The sequence below is a fragment of the Halteromyces radiatus genome (assembly GCF_025201355.1).
Source record: "Halteromyces radiatus strain CBS 162.75 chromosome Unknown BX664scaffold_5, whole genome shotgun sequence".
Taxonomy (NCBI): domain Eukaryota; kingdom Fungi; phylum Mucoromycota; class Mucoromycetes; order Mucorales; family Cunninghamellaceae; genus Halteromyces; species Halteromyces radiatus.
Window position 1 is genome coordinate 1,642,139 of NW_026251691.1, and position 14,083 is coordinate 1,656,221.

Consider the following 14,083-nt stretch of genomic DNA (forward strand, 5'->3'; position numbering starts at 1 on the left):
TCTCTGTCATTGGCTAAGAATATCCACCAAAAAAAAAATGAGATACCTTTTATGGTATTGAATAGACTTCCTTTCTTTTTTCTTTTTTTTTTAGCGTCTTTTTTCAAAAAATCGCGTATACTTGATAGAGACATTGTTCATCATCAATAAAATAATAATGTGAATTGTTATATAATATAAACTAAAAAGAAAACTTGACAATACAATGGAGTAAACTTTATTGTCAAAAGTTGTAATACATATGATCCCAGATTTAATCAAGATAAAAAAAAAAAAAAAGGAAGAAAGATGGTAGGATAAGAAAAAGATCGTCAATGATGAGTTAAAAGATGCATTTTTATGAGAAGTACTGTTTACATAATCAAAACCAAACAAAAGACGAGAAAAAGATCGACAAGATGTCTTGCGTTTTTTTTTTCTTTAGAGATGCGTGCATATTTGACCGCGTGGCTGCATTTTCTTATGTTAGAATATGAGGGAATAATAAAAAAAAAAAAAAAAAAAGGGGAAAAAAAAGATACGAGTATAATGAAAGAAAAAAAAAAAAAAGAATAATCAAATGACATCAATGGGATAAGTCAAAGTAGAAATCAAAAAAGATTTAAGGAGATGAAAATTCTAAAGGATACCGAAGGAATAATTTTGAGGCGATTTTGCGCTTGGCGAGAAATTGGCTCAGTCGCATTAAGGGCTGACTTGTAATTCTTTTATGTAAATTCCTCCCAAACCATAAAACAATCACTCTGGTCTCCTCATTTTTTTTTTCTTTCTCTCTTTTTCTCACTTTCTTTTTTTTTTTTTGTATTTTATTGTATTTTTTTTTTTTTTTTTTATATTTCATAATGTCATGTCAACGACCAGTGTCATTTCCTATTAGTTTGTCCAGTTCATCTTCTTCCATCAGTAGAACGACAGGACCATTGTCAGGGGCAAGGTGGCGGAAACATTTGATTCGATTATCAAAGAAATGGATACCACCTTCTTCAAAACACTACTCTAGATCTGGTACAGTAGCAGCAGCGGCAACAGAAAAGTTCATACGACGACCTCAAGCGACTGTTCAAACTGAAGATCTTACAGCAAGTCAATTTGCATTTATGGCTGGTATTAAAATCAAGCGTGGAAGAAATCATCAAGATAAGATCGATGATTATAGTGACTTTAAATTATCTAACATCAACATGACCAATGATGATATTCATTATGAAGAATCCGATGATGATACTGATGATGATGATGATGACGATGATGGGATGCAACCTTTGACTTTAGATGATAGTCAATTACGACACCTGACAACTAAAGTGACAAACTCCCAGCATGGATCAGTGCCTTGTATGACATCATATTCTTCAACACGATGTCCTATATGGGATTCCCGTTTTTGGCAGCGAGAAAATCAACAAAAACAAAAACAACATCAAAAGAAAAAGGATATATATGAAAAGCCTCCATCTACCACTGACAAATGTTCGGATGTATCAACAAATGATACTTTGTCATCGTCAGCGTCTACTCTTAATACTTGTCATTCTAACAACCTTCCTACAAAACCTCGTGTTATTCTCAAAGGCCGATTCAAAATTGTCATGGGTGACAGCAAAGATGAACAACTGGCAAGTGAACCTTTGGTCCGGACGATATCTACTGAATCAAGTAATGTAGTGGAATGGCGTAGAAAAAGAACAGCAACTCAATGATCACTCCCTTCTTCTTCCCCTTATTACTATTATTATTGTTACTATTACTACTTTATTATTCTTGTCTTTTTTTTTTATTGTTATTATTGTTACATATCTTTTTTTTTTTTTTCCTTCTGTATATCTCTCTCTCTCTCACACCTGCCTTACTACAACATGATACCCCATGATTGGATCCATCTCCACTTCACTCTTTTTTTTTCTTTTTGATTATTTAGTTTTTGCAAACGTTTTTTTATGATCTGACTAGTTTTTATGATTATCTTTGTATACCCGTCACTTATATCACATGTTTACTGTTTATTCTTATTCCCCATATGATGTAAAATTACCTTTTCTATCTTTTTTTTTTTTTATATCTATAATTGTTTTGAACACAGTCTCACATATGATCACCCATTTTATCTTCCCATTCCATTCTAATTTACTATGCTGAAATCATCCCACTGTCTTATGTAAAAAAAAATCAAAACCCAAAAAAAAAAAAAAAAGAATCATCATCTACTCTACTTGACTATCTATGTACATATTCTTTCTACAAAAATAAAAAATCTTTACATATCTCAATCTATAAGAGTATGTGTATCCCAATTTTTTTATTTTATTTTATTTTGTTTTATTTCAAATACATGAAAGAAAGATTCCCAACGTCTATTGTTGAATAATACAAAAAAATAAAAAAAAGAGAATGAAGTGTAGACTAAAAGGAAAAGAACAAATGAAAGGGTTTAATGAGAATAATGAAATATGAGTATATGAATATATTATATATAATGTGTGCGAGAAACTATACAATGTAACTAGAAGAGAGATGCCGAAGTGATTGACTTGTCTTGCTTCATTTTCTTGCCATCCTTGCCAATCACAGTGACATTCTTTTGACCAATCAAATCCTTGACAGCCTTCGTCTTGCTTTCTCTATCCACATAACCACCAGCTGAAGCAGGTTTTGATTTGGCAAGTAATTCGCGTTCCTTTTCCTTGATAGCATTGGCCTTGCGCTTTTCCATCTTCTTTTGCTTACGGAGTCGTTTGCGTTCATCTTGATCCATTTCACTTTGATCTTTCACATCACGTTGTTGTTTTTCATATACTTCTTCAGGTGCCAATAATGTTGATTCCGATACATTCACAGGTGTTACTTCTTCCATACTGATTGATGCTGCATTACTGACCACCGTCAATTCTGCCTTGGCCTAAATAATAATAATAAATAAAAAAAAAAGTGAGTGGATATTTATCTTAAGAGAGTTAAGTAACTTACCGCCTTTGGAGTAAAGTGGAAGTTACTTAAAGCATCCAGTTTTTCACATAATGATGAGAACATGCCAGAGATTTCATCATGTTCCTTTTGTAAAGCTTCATCTTTTTCGTTGGATTGATCACCAGTAGATTTCTTGACATATTCTTCTTCATAAAGTTCAGCCAGTGATTTTTTAGATTGGGTATCTTCCAGTTCCACACGTTTAGAAGGTAACCAAGGTCTTGCAGCAGGATCAGCTTTTCGTTCAACATCATTGAAATCACCCTGTCATAAATAATCAAAATAAATAAATAAATGAAATGAAATATAATAATATTTACTTACTTCGCTAATCCGTTTCTTAATCATATCTTCTAATACATTGGTTGTTTCTTGAGTGATCACAGGCACAGGCTTGACAGATTGATCAAATTCCATATCCTCTTCCAATAAACTATTGACTGGTCGTGATTTGATAGAAGCTTCACCTTGTAAAGTCCAATGTCGTCCTTCGATATTTTCTTGTTCAAATTGTTCAATTTGTTTCTTAAGTCGTTCTTGTTGACGTTCATGAGCTGTCATTTGATCTTGTTGTTCGTCTTCATCTTCATCGAAAAGTCCACGTACTTTGGGTGTTTCATCTTCTTCTTCTTCCTCTTCTTCTTCTTCTTCTTCTTCTTCTTCGTTGTCGCTGGCAAATTTGACTTGTTTCCTGGGTTCACTGGATCGTTTTGGTTTGGCAGGTGGCAAGAAAAAGTCCTTGAATGTGATATCTTTTTTTTTTTTAAAAAAAAATGAAAGATTGAGTATCACTGTTGAATATATTTTCTTCTTTTTTTTTTTCTATCTTACCTTGAGCATGTTCATCGTCATCATCATTTTCTTCATCGTCTGAATCATCCAGAGCTTCCAAATCATTGTCAAAATCAATTTCTTCATCATCTTCTTCACGATCAGATTGCATATCCAAAGCTTCTTGTTCTTCCGTCCATGTGTTGAATTCATCCAAATTGAAGAAATCATCATCTACTTCTGATCGTTTCCCAGTATCAACAGCTGTACTATATTATACATATATAGGTTAGTTCTATCATTTCAATTGACGTTTTTTTTTGTTGTACCTATCATCTTCCATAGTATCATCATCATTTTCAGATTCACTACCGAGAATTTCGTCATTGATATCATCGTCATTGATATCATCGTCATTGATATCATCGTCGTCTTCATTATTGCTGTTGTTATCCGAAAATTCTTGTATATCTTCTTCTCCAGAGTAAATATCATCGTCTTGATCCATGTCAGCTTGAGATAATTCTTCACCACTACTTTGTTCCATATCGTCGTCATTATCTTGTTCCAATTCATCTTCCGAGGTGATCGAGTTCCAAGCTGAAGGGTTGGACCAATGTTTCAAAGATGATTTGCAATAATTCAAGAAAGGTTCGTTTTGTGTAGCTAGTTCTTCCCAGATCTGATCATGATCAAAACCTTCTGTTAATAATTCAGTAAATGGAGAAAACTCTTGTTCTTGGTGTTCTTTGGCTATAAATATAATAAAAAATAAGTATTTAATAAGAATAACAATTTTATTATTATTATTACCAGTATCAAAATAATGTTTTGTCAAAGATATAGATTGTTCAGCTAGTTTTGGATTGGCAGTGAAGAATACTTGAGGTTTTTTCACTACGTTTTCAATATAGTCAGTTGTCATTGACTTTTTTGTTTTCAATTTGGCCACCATGATAAAGATCCAAGTCTAAGAGAGGTATAAAAATGAAAAAGTTAAAAAGAGAAAAAAAAAAAAGTTTTTGACAGACGAATCTTTTTTGGAAAAAGAATAAAGCTGCACCAAGTCACATCCCGGAATTTCAAAAAAAAGAGGAACACCTTTTGCTTCAAAACTCTTTCTTTTCTTTTTTTTTCAATAGTTGAATGATGAATATATCACTTAGCCAAATCTGAACTATTCAGAAGAAAGAAAGAAAAAAAAAATAAAAAGAAAAGGTGGATGCTGAACACAGTAACCTACTCTTTTTTTTTTTCTTTGATTTAATTGATATCGAAAAGAAAAGAGGCATGGTTTATGGTTTTGAATCAACTTTTTTTTTTTTTTTTCTCGTCTTCTCTTTTGTTGGATATGATTATATTATGGAAACTGAGATTTTGGGATATCTTCTGACAACTTGGATCAATGCAACAACTTTATGTTTTTTTTTTAATTTATTTATTTACATTTATAGATTAGGATATGCTCAATACATATACGTAGCACACAGAGACATACACATACTATAGAATAGCTATTTGATATAGAATAAAGATAAATATATATTTAGACGTGTTGTCTTATTTTATTGAAATAAAAAAATATATTGGTCTATGTATGAAGGTGATGACTGGTATGTTGATGATGATGGTTGTATGTTGATGATGATGGTTGTATGTTGATGATGATGGTTGTACGTTGATGATGATTGTTGTATGTTGATGATGATTGTTGTACGTTGATGATGATTGTTGTATGTTGCTGGTGATTGTTGTATGTTGATGATGATTGTATGGTGTCTCAATAGAGTCCAAAAAAATTCAATTTTTATTCAATTGGTTGCATTCGCTACATCATCGCTACTACTATTGTTGCTACTCTCACTACTACTACTACTACTACTACTACTGCTATTGCTACTACTATTCCAGCCCATCACAGTCATTCTTTTCAGTGCTTTGGTCCAACCTTGATCTTTTGATTGACGAAAACAAGAAATAGTACTTCGACGTTCCCTTGGTTGTGGTTTTGATGATGTATTGTCCGGTTTTCGTACGACAGGTGGTGATGGTGATCTATCCTTTCCTGGTTCTTCTTCATCTATATTCAAAACATCCACTAATTCATGATTACCAACAATTTTCAATAAGATCTTGTTCATATACAGTGATAGTGCCTTGTTGGATTCTTTCAAAGTTTTGTTTTCATCTGTCAACTCTAAAATACAAGAAAATAAGTAAAGAAAAAGACTTTTTTTTTCTATAGTTTACCTTGAATGATGGATGATTCATGGATTGGAGGCATACGACCTATTTCTGTAGCAAGAGAAAAGGGTTGTTCTTGTTCTACTTTCTATTATATATTAAAAGAGATGATTAGTATCCATCACTACCTTTTTCCTTTTTTTTACCTTTAGAAATGCACCAGACATTGTTTTTTCGGTCAATAACATTTGATAACCTTCATTATCCTCCATCAGTGTACGATTTAATTCCTTGATGTCTTGTAATTCCTTGACCACCGATGCCAATTTGTCAGATTGTTCCTGTATAGCCTCCAAATGTGATAGCTTTTGTGTTTCCAATTCTGATTGTAAGTTTGCCAGCAATCTTTCTTGAGCTTGTATCTTGGCCAAATTGAATTTTTGCCTATGATCATCTACATATATAAAAAGAAAGCTTAGTAAAAAAAAAAAAAAAGGAATTTGGATGATTTTTTTTTTTGGGAACTTGCTTTTTTCTGATTGAATAAATGATGATGATGAGGAGGAAGAAGGATGATGGCAAAAATTGTTTCTATCGTCTATGATTTTGGAAGAAGGGGCATGAAAAACGTTGGATGCTGTTGCACTACGAGTTCTTCTTGGATTTAGACTGTTATTTAATGAGGAGCACTTTTTGATGGCGGATGTCAATTCCATTTCTGTTTGGTGCCACGATAATCGATCAGCTTCATAATTTTTCAACTTTCAAAAAAAAAAAAAAATCAGCCTTACTGCTTTATCGTATAAACAAATAAAAACAAAAAAAAACTTACTTCCAATTCTAATCGAGTTTCCAAGTCTTTGTTACGCCGGCATAAGGTAGTTATTTGTTTCTTTGTACCCTGCAATTCTTGATCTTGTGCATACACTTGTGTTTCTAGTCGTTGCTGAGTTTTCATCAAGTTTGTGTTTTCTCGTTTCATCATGATGATTTTCTATACAAGGAAAAAAATTGAGTTATCTGCATAGAGACAAAGAAAATAAAAAAGAGACTTACTTTTTGTAAATAATCCGTTTGTTTACACAAGTCTTGATATTTTTCTTTGCTTTCTTGTAATAGTCCTACGTATTCCTGAGAAATCATTATCATTAATTCAGCCCCTTGTTTACTATCTTTACTCCCTATTTACTTACTTCATCAAGTGTATTCATCTGTTGACATTGTACGATTTGATTTTCCATGACTCTAATCAAATCTAATGTATCAAGGGATGTTGTTGTCATTGTATGAAAAAAAAAATAATGACGGAAACAGTAAAGAGGGAAAAGAAAAAAAAAAAAAGGAAAAAGAAAGAGAAAAAAGAAAGGAAAGGGAAAGAAAGAGAAAAAGAAGGAAGAGATACTAAAAAAAAATAACAAAGTAAAAGAGTTTTAATTTATACACATTTGATCATACAACCAATGAAAATATGCATAAAAAAAAAACAATCTCGGGTTCCCCATCTAATCTCTATGATTTTATTGTTTCTTCATTTATATATAACATCACTTTTACTCATGCTTTTTTTCCTTATTTCTCCAACCTACTTGCGTATAAAAAAAAAGGCCATATGATGTCTATCCTCCTTATTTTTTTTCCTCTTTCAGTGAATGACCTACTCCTCTTCTATATTTGATTTAATCCTTTGTTTTTTGTCCTTATTCACCACTCCTTATCCATATACTCCCTTCCTCTCCTCCAGGAAAAATAAATCATCAGCCATCATCCTTCTATAATACACCTGATTAACGTCCATCATTTCTTTATTTGAATCCAATCTATATATAATAAAAAAAATCTACAAGATAAATTTGAGTTATTACAAAACCATCATCACTAATAATATAAAATTCTATTTCTATTTCTATAAGTATCTATTGTTGACCCATTGTTTGCATTTTTTCCCCAACTTTGGTATTGATTTCCATAAACTTGGAGACACATGTATCGATGCAACTAGATTCCGGACCAGAAAGTTCGTTTTGTTCGTATTGTTTATTGAAACACTTGGTATAGCATGAATCAGATATACTAAGATATAAAATATATAAAAAGGAGAGAATGAGACTACAGACTTGTTTTTTTTTTGTAATTGACAAGGGGGATTTTTTTTTTTTTTTTTTTACCGGTTGAATAGATCAGTGACCATTTCTAATTCTTGTTCAGCCATCATGATATTTTGAGGATTGATGGCTTGTTGTTGTCGCATAGGCGTACTACCGGCAAAGAATGACATGCTGATTATAAGGGAAAAGGAAATATATATGTCTACGAAAGAGAGACAAAGGGAATTTCCCCTTCAATTGTTTTCTTTTTACCTTGTTTGAATCTCCGGCATTGACCTGTCACAATGCGTTGCATGAGAATAATTCTCATTCATCAATAAATCTTCTTTCCTCAAGCTTAAGACAAAAACACACACATTTACATAGGCATGTATATATATATGCATTATCTGAATGTAAAGAGATCAAGGTTTCACTATAGCTAAAATTGGTTTGATCATGATAGAATAAAATATTGTTACTAGATACTATAACAGAGTTGTGTCAATTGGTAATTTTGATAACAAGGGCTTCGATTTTCCCATACCGATCATGAGGGAAGGATCAAAGGAGGAAGTACTGTTTTAGGGAGGGTATGACCCATTTGATGTGATTCCCTATTGGCAACAATACCTTATGATGATAAACATATGACCGATGTTCATGCTGTCGTTTCTTTTCCTCGTTCATCATTATTGTAAATTACCATTTTATTGACGTTCATCCGTTTTCCAAAAAAGGATTGTCATATTTCTATGTGATAAAAACGTGCGTTAGTTGCTATGATAATTGTGGAAGAAGAAGATAGGTAGTTTTATTAATTTGATACAAAAAAAAAAAAGTATAATAAAGAGAGAAAGTATAGTTTATTGTTATCGATTAGTGATCAACTATATAATATCCTACATAAACATCCATCTTTGCCGCCACTATAATTTTGTTTTTTCTTCGAGTGTATATTGTATGATGAGTTGTTAGTTTATGGAGTTGGTGGAGTAAGCAAAGGGACCAAAGTGATGTTGTTCAGTTTGAGATCCCTAATAAAGGCAGATATGTTTTGGGTAAAATGTTCACGATCTCTACTTGATAATGTCCATTCAATACCATCCATCAAACCAGCCAGACCCTAAATCAATGTGGATAAAGTTAATACTTTGCAAGACTTTTTTTTTTTTTTTTTTTTGTATGATGTACCTTTGCCACATAATCTCGACGTTCTGGTAATTGTTGATCAATGACAGCGTTGGTATACTTGATGGCATACTAATAGAAAAAAAAATAAGATATCATTATACCATTTATTATTTTGTTTCGACTTACATCACGTTGTAGGTAAATAAGAGTGTATAAAGGTCTTGAGAGGGACCATTGATCATTGGTGTCTTCAAATAATAAGGGATAGAATATGGATGCCATCAAAGTTGGCAAAATTCTTGGATATTGATTCAAATAGACGAGAAGCCAGTGAGTATCACTTGATCCTCCACGTTGTTGTTGTTGCTGGAGCATATTTGCGGTGGCAGAAGAAGAAGAAGTAGAAGATGAGGTAAAAATGGATGCCATTGTGGAAGATCGACGCCGGAGTTGAGATGGATTGGTTTGTTGTTTTTCGCTCTGTTGAATGACAAACGTACAAATATTGTATATAGCTGCACATGTATGAGATCGTACCATACTTTCATTCACATCCAAACCTTGTTCACATGCTTCCATTAAATATAAAAAGATATCAGGAGAAGGAGGTACAGGTAGTGCCATTAGCTGATCTTTTGACCATTCATCCAATAGATTGTAAAAAGTATTTGTTAACTTTGGGAAACTCTATAAAAAGAAGTGTGTTAAATGATTGTATTTTTTTTTTTTTTACATAATATTTTTTGCTTACTGTCAAATCATGTAATGGGATAGCCGTCATCAATCGGAGAGCCATGTCAAATGCTTCATCAATAGCTTTGTCTTGATATAACCAGAATACTCCAAAGTTGATATATCGCCCACCAAGACAACGTGCTAATATGTTGAATACCAATGATATACCTTTGTATTTATGTTCATATTTCAGATTTTCATCTTGTACTTGATAATCTAAAGCCTTGCGACCTAAAAAAAAAAAAAGAAATCAGCAAATGATTTTGTTGAATTCATCATTAACTCGTTATTTTTATATTACCATAAGTGCAGATAATATTACTTGCATCACGGAAAGTAAGGATACCATTGGGAGAGGAATGATCAAAGTTGAGGCGTTGACTACGGTTGTTGACAAACTCGGCATAAAACATCAAGAGGGAATTACAAATAGGATCAGGTGCCCAAGCTTCCATAGCACGGAGTAAAATACCAGTGTAATCGGGATTGAACCATTCAAAGAAAAGATTATAACTTCGTCTATTTTGTATAGAGTTGATAAAGCCACAAAGATCCAGAAAGACACCTTGCAGTACACGCTGTAAAAAATAATATTAATATTGAGATGGTAATGTTGAAGGAAAACTTACCTTGACATTGTCTTGTCTAAAATCAGCATTCGTATTCAATGGACCAAGTTGTTCAATTCGCTTGTCAAATGGCTTCATGAATTCAAAAAATTCGGTTTCTCCAACATTGTCCTCACCAAAAAGAAGCTTACAGAGTACTTTGTAAAAGATCATTCGATTTTGAAGCTGCTTGGGATTGTTAAAGAAAGCCAAATCAACTGACATGTGATTTTGAAGGATCGTTTGTGTCGTTTCCACTTGTCGCAAATATCTTATACCCATATGTCTATAAAAATAATAATAATAATAATATATCAATAACCAATTTTTTTTTCTCAGTGTTTCGTTTTCCATTTACCCTGATGCTAATTCGTTAAAAAGTTCCAATGTTCGCTGTACTACCACTACGTTATCAGCCCAATATTGAAGATTGCTAACACTAATCAAAATAAAACAAGATCAGTATATCAGAAAAAGTATGAAGCATTATTACTTACATTTTCTGCATGATTACATTAAGCATACCACCTTGATTTTGAATACCAATAAGTTCAGAAAGTTTGCCGTATACCTGTTTCTCCACAAAAAAAAAAAAAAAAAAAAAATGAATATCGAGACTATTTATTAACAAGCAAAGTACTCTTGTAATTCTGTTCTTACCTCAGAGTTGTCAGAGCTGTCACTCATATATGACTTTTTGAATTGTTGGAAAAAGTAGATAAAGGCCATATCAAGTTTTTGATTCAAAAATGTACTACCATGATTTGCTTGAAGAGCTTGTTGGACTTCCATAAGTTGTATCACTTTGACAGCCAGTTGACCATCAATAGAATCCAGTGTGTCCGAATTCAGAAAAGCTGCGCGATTACCTACAAATGCAGCAGCGATATAAACCAACCAGGCAAATTTAGTTTCGATGATTTCTAATTCGTTTTTGAAAGATTCAGGATCGGTCACATTTGTCGAAGCTTTGGTAATCAGTTCCTATATATATAAAAAATAAAAGAAATGAGCGGGATTCTCAAGTGTTGTTTCTCTTTGTTTGTAAATTTACCTGATATTGAGTTGCAGTAGGATCAAAAACGGATATCAAAGCAGTGCTTGAAGGTTCATATTTGCATCGAGAGATTTGACCAAGCATATTCAAGGTTTCAGTAAGGGAATCTTCATTATCCAAAGGATCTACATCGAATAAACATAGGGATAAGCCATGTTTTATTTTTTTTTCTTCTTCTTCTCTATACTTACCATCCAATCCTTCTTCGATTCGAGTTGAAACGGATTCAGCAGCTGTAGTGATATAATAACCGATTAACTATTGTATCAAGCTATAGTTAGAACAATCTTGTAATACATCAGCCATTTTTATTATATACCTACTTCTGAAGAGATGGATTCCAATTTTTCTACGGCTTCCTTGCCCAAGGATTGATAATAAGTCATGCTTTGTACAATACGAGACCAAAAACCAAGGATATAAGATGCTGTATTGGGTGACCACTATAGATATATGGAGAGAGAGAGAGAGCGACAGGGAGAATTAAAAAAAAAATGCATATAAGAGTATAAGATTATTCATTCATCATGTTTTTCTTATTTACCTTCCAAGATTGAAATCCTTTGAAAGAGAAATCGGCCACCAGTCCAATCCATTCAATGTAACCAGGTTTATCTACCATTTCGTTCAAAGGAGCTGCAGATCGGAATCGGAAAAGTAATCGACAGAAAGAATTGTAGTTGTCAGCATCGTCCATCCCTTGTGAAGTAATCATCACATCTCGAATTCCCCTCATCAAGCTTATCACAAAGTTAGATCTTTCTTCTTGATCTGTGAATAGGGCCCGACGAACTGATGCTATAGCTAGTAAACAATCCATCACCTATAAATCCATATAAATTCCATATGAATGACTCTATATATTATAACTCTATATATTATACATTTTTCCTTTTATTTTTCTTGTTTTTTTACCTTTGATGAGTTCGGAGGAGTTGAATTGGCGTATGCTTGGAAGAAAGTGGGAACAAAGCTATCATCTTCGAAAATAGGTCGCCAAGTTGCTGGAATCTAATCACATATGAGAGTAAGAAACAGATGGATTATATACGAAACATATTGCTGAGCCTATTACATCTCTTTTCTTCCTACCTGTATGGTTCCTATATCTTCAGCTGATTCATCCACACTAGTACCATTGAAATCAAACGATAAACATCGAACTAAAACATTCAATGTTGCTTCTTTGAGACGCTGTTCCTGATCTAGAATTATATAAATATATAGCAGTGTGAGTTTTTTTTGTATAGATAACTGAAAACTTACATTCACTTGAAAAGGGAAGAGAGCGTTCATTGAGACTTTTCAAAGTATTGTATGCCAATTGGAAGATGTCCAAAAGTTGAGTATCACGGAATCCACCAGCTATTCAAAATAATAATAATAAAGAATATATAATTAGCCATAAGAAGGATATATATATATATATATGATGTCATCTTACCAGAACGTCTAAACTTGCCAGAACCTCGAGAAAAAGTAGGAGGATTGACATCTTGAATAATCACAGCCAAGATTTGCATACCTACTATACGATGTTCCATAGTTGCCTATCAAATAGATACATTTAGTACCTTTTTTGATATGATGATATTTATTTAATTTACCTGAATGAATTGTGAAATATCTTTATAAACATGTCTATATGATTCCATCTCGACCCAACCAAGTAATGTCAATTGAGCAAGAACACCAGCCAATTGAGTGATGATAAAAGGCATCAGATCAGGATGCATAAAAGCATATTCCAGTAAAAATGTACCTAGATATCAAAAAAAAAAAAAAAGAATGGTTAATATTTATTATGAAATCATCATTCATCTATAGAGAGATATTTTCCAATCTAAATATATCATAGATATTTTTCACCAAAAAAAAAAAAAAGAACTTACGCAGTTGTATCTTTGTATCATCACTAAACAATGAGAATTGAGCCAAAGAAAGTTGTTTCAATCGAGCCAGACAGAAAGTTTGGACATAAGGATTAGGAGAGTTTTCCAATAGGATGCGTAAGGCAGATGCAGTATCTGTTGGAGTAGCGATAGCAAATGTCGGGCGATTTTCCATACCAGTTGGCGATTGAAGTGTTGCTATACCATTACCACCTTCATCAGCAAACGTTGGGAATTGACATTCGAGGATCTTTTGAGCTTGTTCACGTTCTTCAGATGACTTTGGATTATATAATTGTTCACATAGAGCAGTAAAATATTGAATACGCTCGTCCTGTCGTTCCATTATTGTTGGTTTTAGAAAAATAAGTCAATAGAAAAAAAATAGTATGATAGTTGTTTCAAGAAAAAAAAAAAGATATATGTATAAAAGATAAAACGACAAGTCGTTGTCTCTTTATAAATGGAATCAAACGGATAAAAACGGTTAAAGGTTGTCAAAAGAGGAAAAAAAAGAAAAGAAAAGGTGGGAAACTGGAAAAGAAAAAGTAAACACGCTCAAGGCAAGCTTTTTTTTTTTTTTTTAAGCATGATTTTTCAATCTCCACGTGCCCTATACACCAATTGTATCTTTTATTTCTGAATCAAATCAAA

General features: G+C 32.6%; 6 protein-coding genes across 6 annotated transcripts; 2 read left to right on the forward strand and 4 right to left on the reverse strand.

Annotated features, from left to right (window-relative positions):
* Positions 1-814: 814 nt before the first annotated feature.
* On the forward strand, positions 815-1,951 carry BX664DRAFT_161293 (uncharacterized protein). The gene has a single exon (XM_051539939.1). It carries the CDS (start codon positions 843-845, stop codon positions 1,698-1,700), a length of 858 nt encoding a protein of 285 aa, XP_051399264.1. The 5' UTR covers positions 815-842; the 3' UTR covers positions 1,701-1,951.
* Positions 1,952-2,280: 329 nt separating this feature from the next.
* BX664DRAFT_336283 (U3 small nucleolar ribonucleoprotein complex, subunit Mpp10) lies at positions 2,281-4,724 on the reverse strand. The gene is given in 7 exon segments (XM_051546055.1): positions 2,281-2,896; positions 2,965-3,228; positions 3,289-3,716; positions 3,796-4,004; positions 4,065-4,127; positions 4,143-4,488; positions 4,549-4,724. The coding sequence occupies 7 exon segments, from the start codon at positions 4,688-4,690 to the stop codon at positions 2,501-2,503; spliced, it is 1,848 nt and encodes a 615-aa protein (XP_051399265.1). The 5' UTR covers positions 4,691-4,724; the 3' UTR covers positions 2,281-2,500.
* Positions 4,725-5,009: 285 nt separating this feature from the next.
* On the forward strand, positions 5,010-5,390 carry BX664DRAFT_336284 (uncharacterized protein). Its single transcript, XM_051546056.1, has one exon. The coding sequence runs from the start codon at positions 5,026-5,028 to the stop codon at positions 5,242-5,244; it is 219 nt and encodes a 72-aa protein (XP_051399266.1). The 5' UTR covers positions 5,010-5,025; the 3' UTR covers positions 5,245-5,390.
* Positions 5,391-5,479: 89 nt separating this feature from the next.
* BX664DRAFT_386999 (uncharacterized protein) lies at positions 5,480-7,247 on the reverse strand. Its single transcript, XM_051549357.1, has 7 exons — positions 7,113-7,247; positions 6,976-7,050; positions 6,752-6,913; positions 6,449-6,680; positions 6,126-6,373; positions 5,986-6,067; positions 5,480-5,932 (listed from the first exon to the last, which is right to left on the reverse strand). Exons 1-7 carry the CDS (start codon positions 7,200-7,202, stop codon positions 5,547-5,549), a joined length of 1,275 nt encoding a protein of 424 aa, XP_051399267.1. The 5' UTR covers positions 7,203-7,247; the 3' UTR covers positions 5,480-5,546.
* Positions 7,248-7,638: 391 nt separating this feature from the next.
* BX664DRAFT_299400 (mitochondrial import inner membrane translocase subunit tim10) lies at positions 7,639-8,312 on the reverse strand. The gene is made up of 2 exons (XM_051542303.1): positions 8,085-8,312; positions 7,639-7,989 (listed from the first exon to the last, which is right to left on the reverse strand). The coding sequence occupies exons 1-2, from the start codon at positions 8,192-8,194 to the stop codon at positions 7,833-7,835; spliced, it is 267 nt and encodes an 88-aa protein (XP_051399268.1). The 5' UTR covers positions 8,195-8,312; the 3' UTR covers positions 7,639-7,832.
* A 538-nt stretch (positions 8,313-8,850) lies between these two features.
* BX664DRAFT_336289 (armadillo-type protein) lies at positions 8,851-13,947 on the reverse strand. Its single transcript, XM_051546057.1, has 19 exons — positions 13,430-13,947; positions 13,145-13,299; positions 12,982-13,087; positions 12,804-12,902; positions 12,630-12,742; positions 12,453-12,548; positions 12,082-12,360; positions 11,861-11,980; positions 11,729-11,795; positions 11,535-11,662; positions 11,141-11,464; positions 10,978-11,051; positions 10,839-10,919; positions 10,502-10,766; positions 10,174-10,450; positions 9,889-10,103; positions 9,324-9,824; positions 9,198-9,266; positions 8,851-9,129 (listed from the first exon to the last, which is right to left on the reverse strand). Exons 1-19 carry the CDS (start codon positions 13,773-13,775, stop codon positions 8,983-8,985), a joined length of 3,462 nt encoding a protein of 1,153 aa, XP_051399269.1. The 5' UTR covers positions 13,776-13,947; the 3' UTR covers positions 8,851-8,982.
* Positions 13,948-14,083: the final 136 nt, after the last annotated feature.

Coding starts and splice junctions, on each gene's coding strand:
- BX664DRAFT_161293 (XM_051539939.1), top strand. CDS start 843: ATGTCATGTCAACGACCAGTGTCATTTCCTATTAGTTTGTCCAGTTCA.
- BX664DRAFT_336283 (XM_051546055.1), bottom strand. CDS start 4,690: ATGGTGGCCAAATTGAAAACAAAAAAGTCAATGACAACTGACTATATT. Junction 4,489..4,548: donor AAAACATTATTTTGATACTG/GTAATAATAATA, acceptor TTATATTTATAG/CCAAAGAACACCAAGAACAA. Junction 3,229..3,288: donor TTAAGAAACGGATTAGCGAA/GTAAGTAAATAT, acceptor TATTTATGACAG/GGTGATTTCAATGATGTTGA.
- BX664DRAFT_336284 (XM_051546056.1), top strand. CDS start 5,026: ATGGTTTATGGTTTTGAATCAACTTTTTTTTTTTTTTTTCTCGTCTTC.
- BX664DRAFT_386999 (XM_051549357.1), bottom strand. CDS start 7,202: ATGACAACAACATCCCTTGATACATTAGATTTGATTAGAGTCATGGAA. Junction 7,051..7,112: donor AGATGAATACACTTGATGAA/GTAAGTAAATAG, acceptor ATGATTTCTCAG/GAATACGTAGGACTATTACA. Junction 6,914..6,975: donor AAACGGATTATTTACAAAAA/GTAAGTCTCTTT, acceptor TTCCTTGTATAG/AAAATCATCATGATGAAACG.
- BX664DRAFT_299400 (XM_051542303.1), bottom strand. CDS start 8,194: ATGTCATTCTTTGCCGGTAGTACGCCTATGCGACAACAACAAGCCATC. Junction 7,990..8,084: donor GTCACTGATCTATTCAACCG/GTAAAAAAAAAA, acceptor TTTATATCTTAG/TATATCTGATTCATGCTATA.
- BX664DRAFT_336289 (XM_051546057.1), bottom strand. CDS start 13,775: ATGGAACGACAGGACGAGCGTATTCAATATTTTACTGCTCTATGTGAA. Junction 10,767..10,838: donor TTTAACGAATTAGCATCAGG/GTAAATGGAAAA, acceptor TTATTTTTATAG/ACATATGGGTATAAGATATT. Junction 10,451..10,501: donor TTAGACAAGACAATGTCAAG/GTAAGTTTTCCT, acceptor TATTTTTTACAG/CGTGTACTGCAAGGTGTCTT.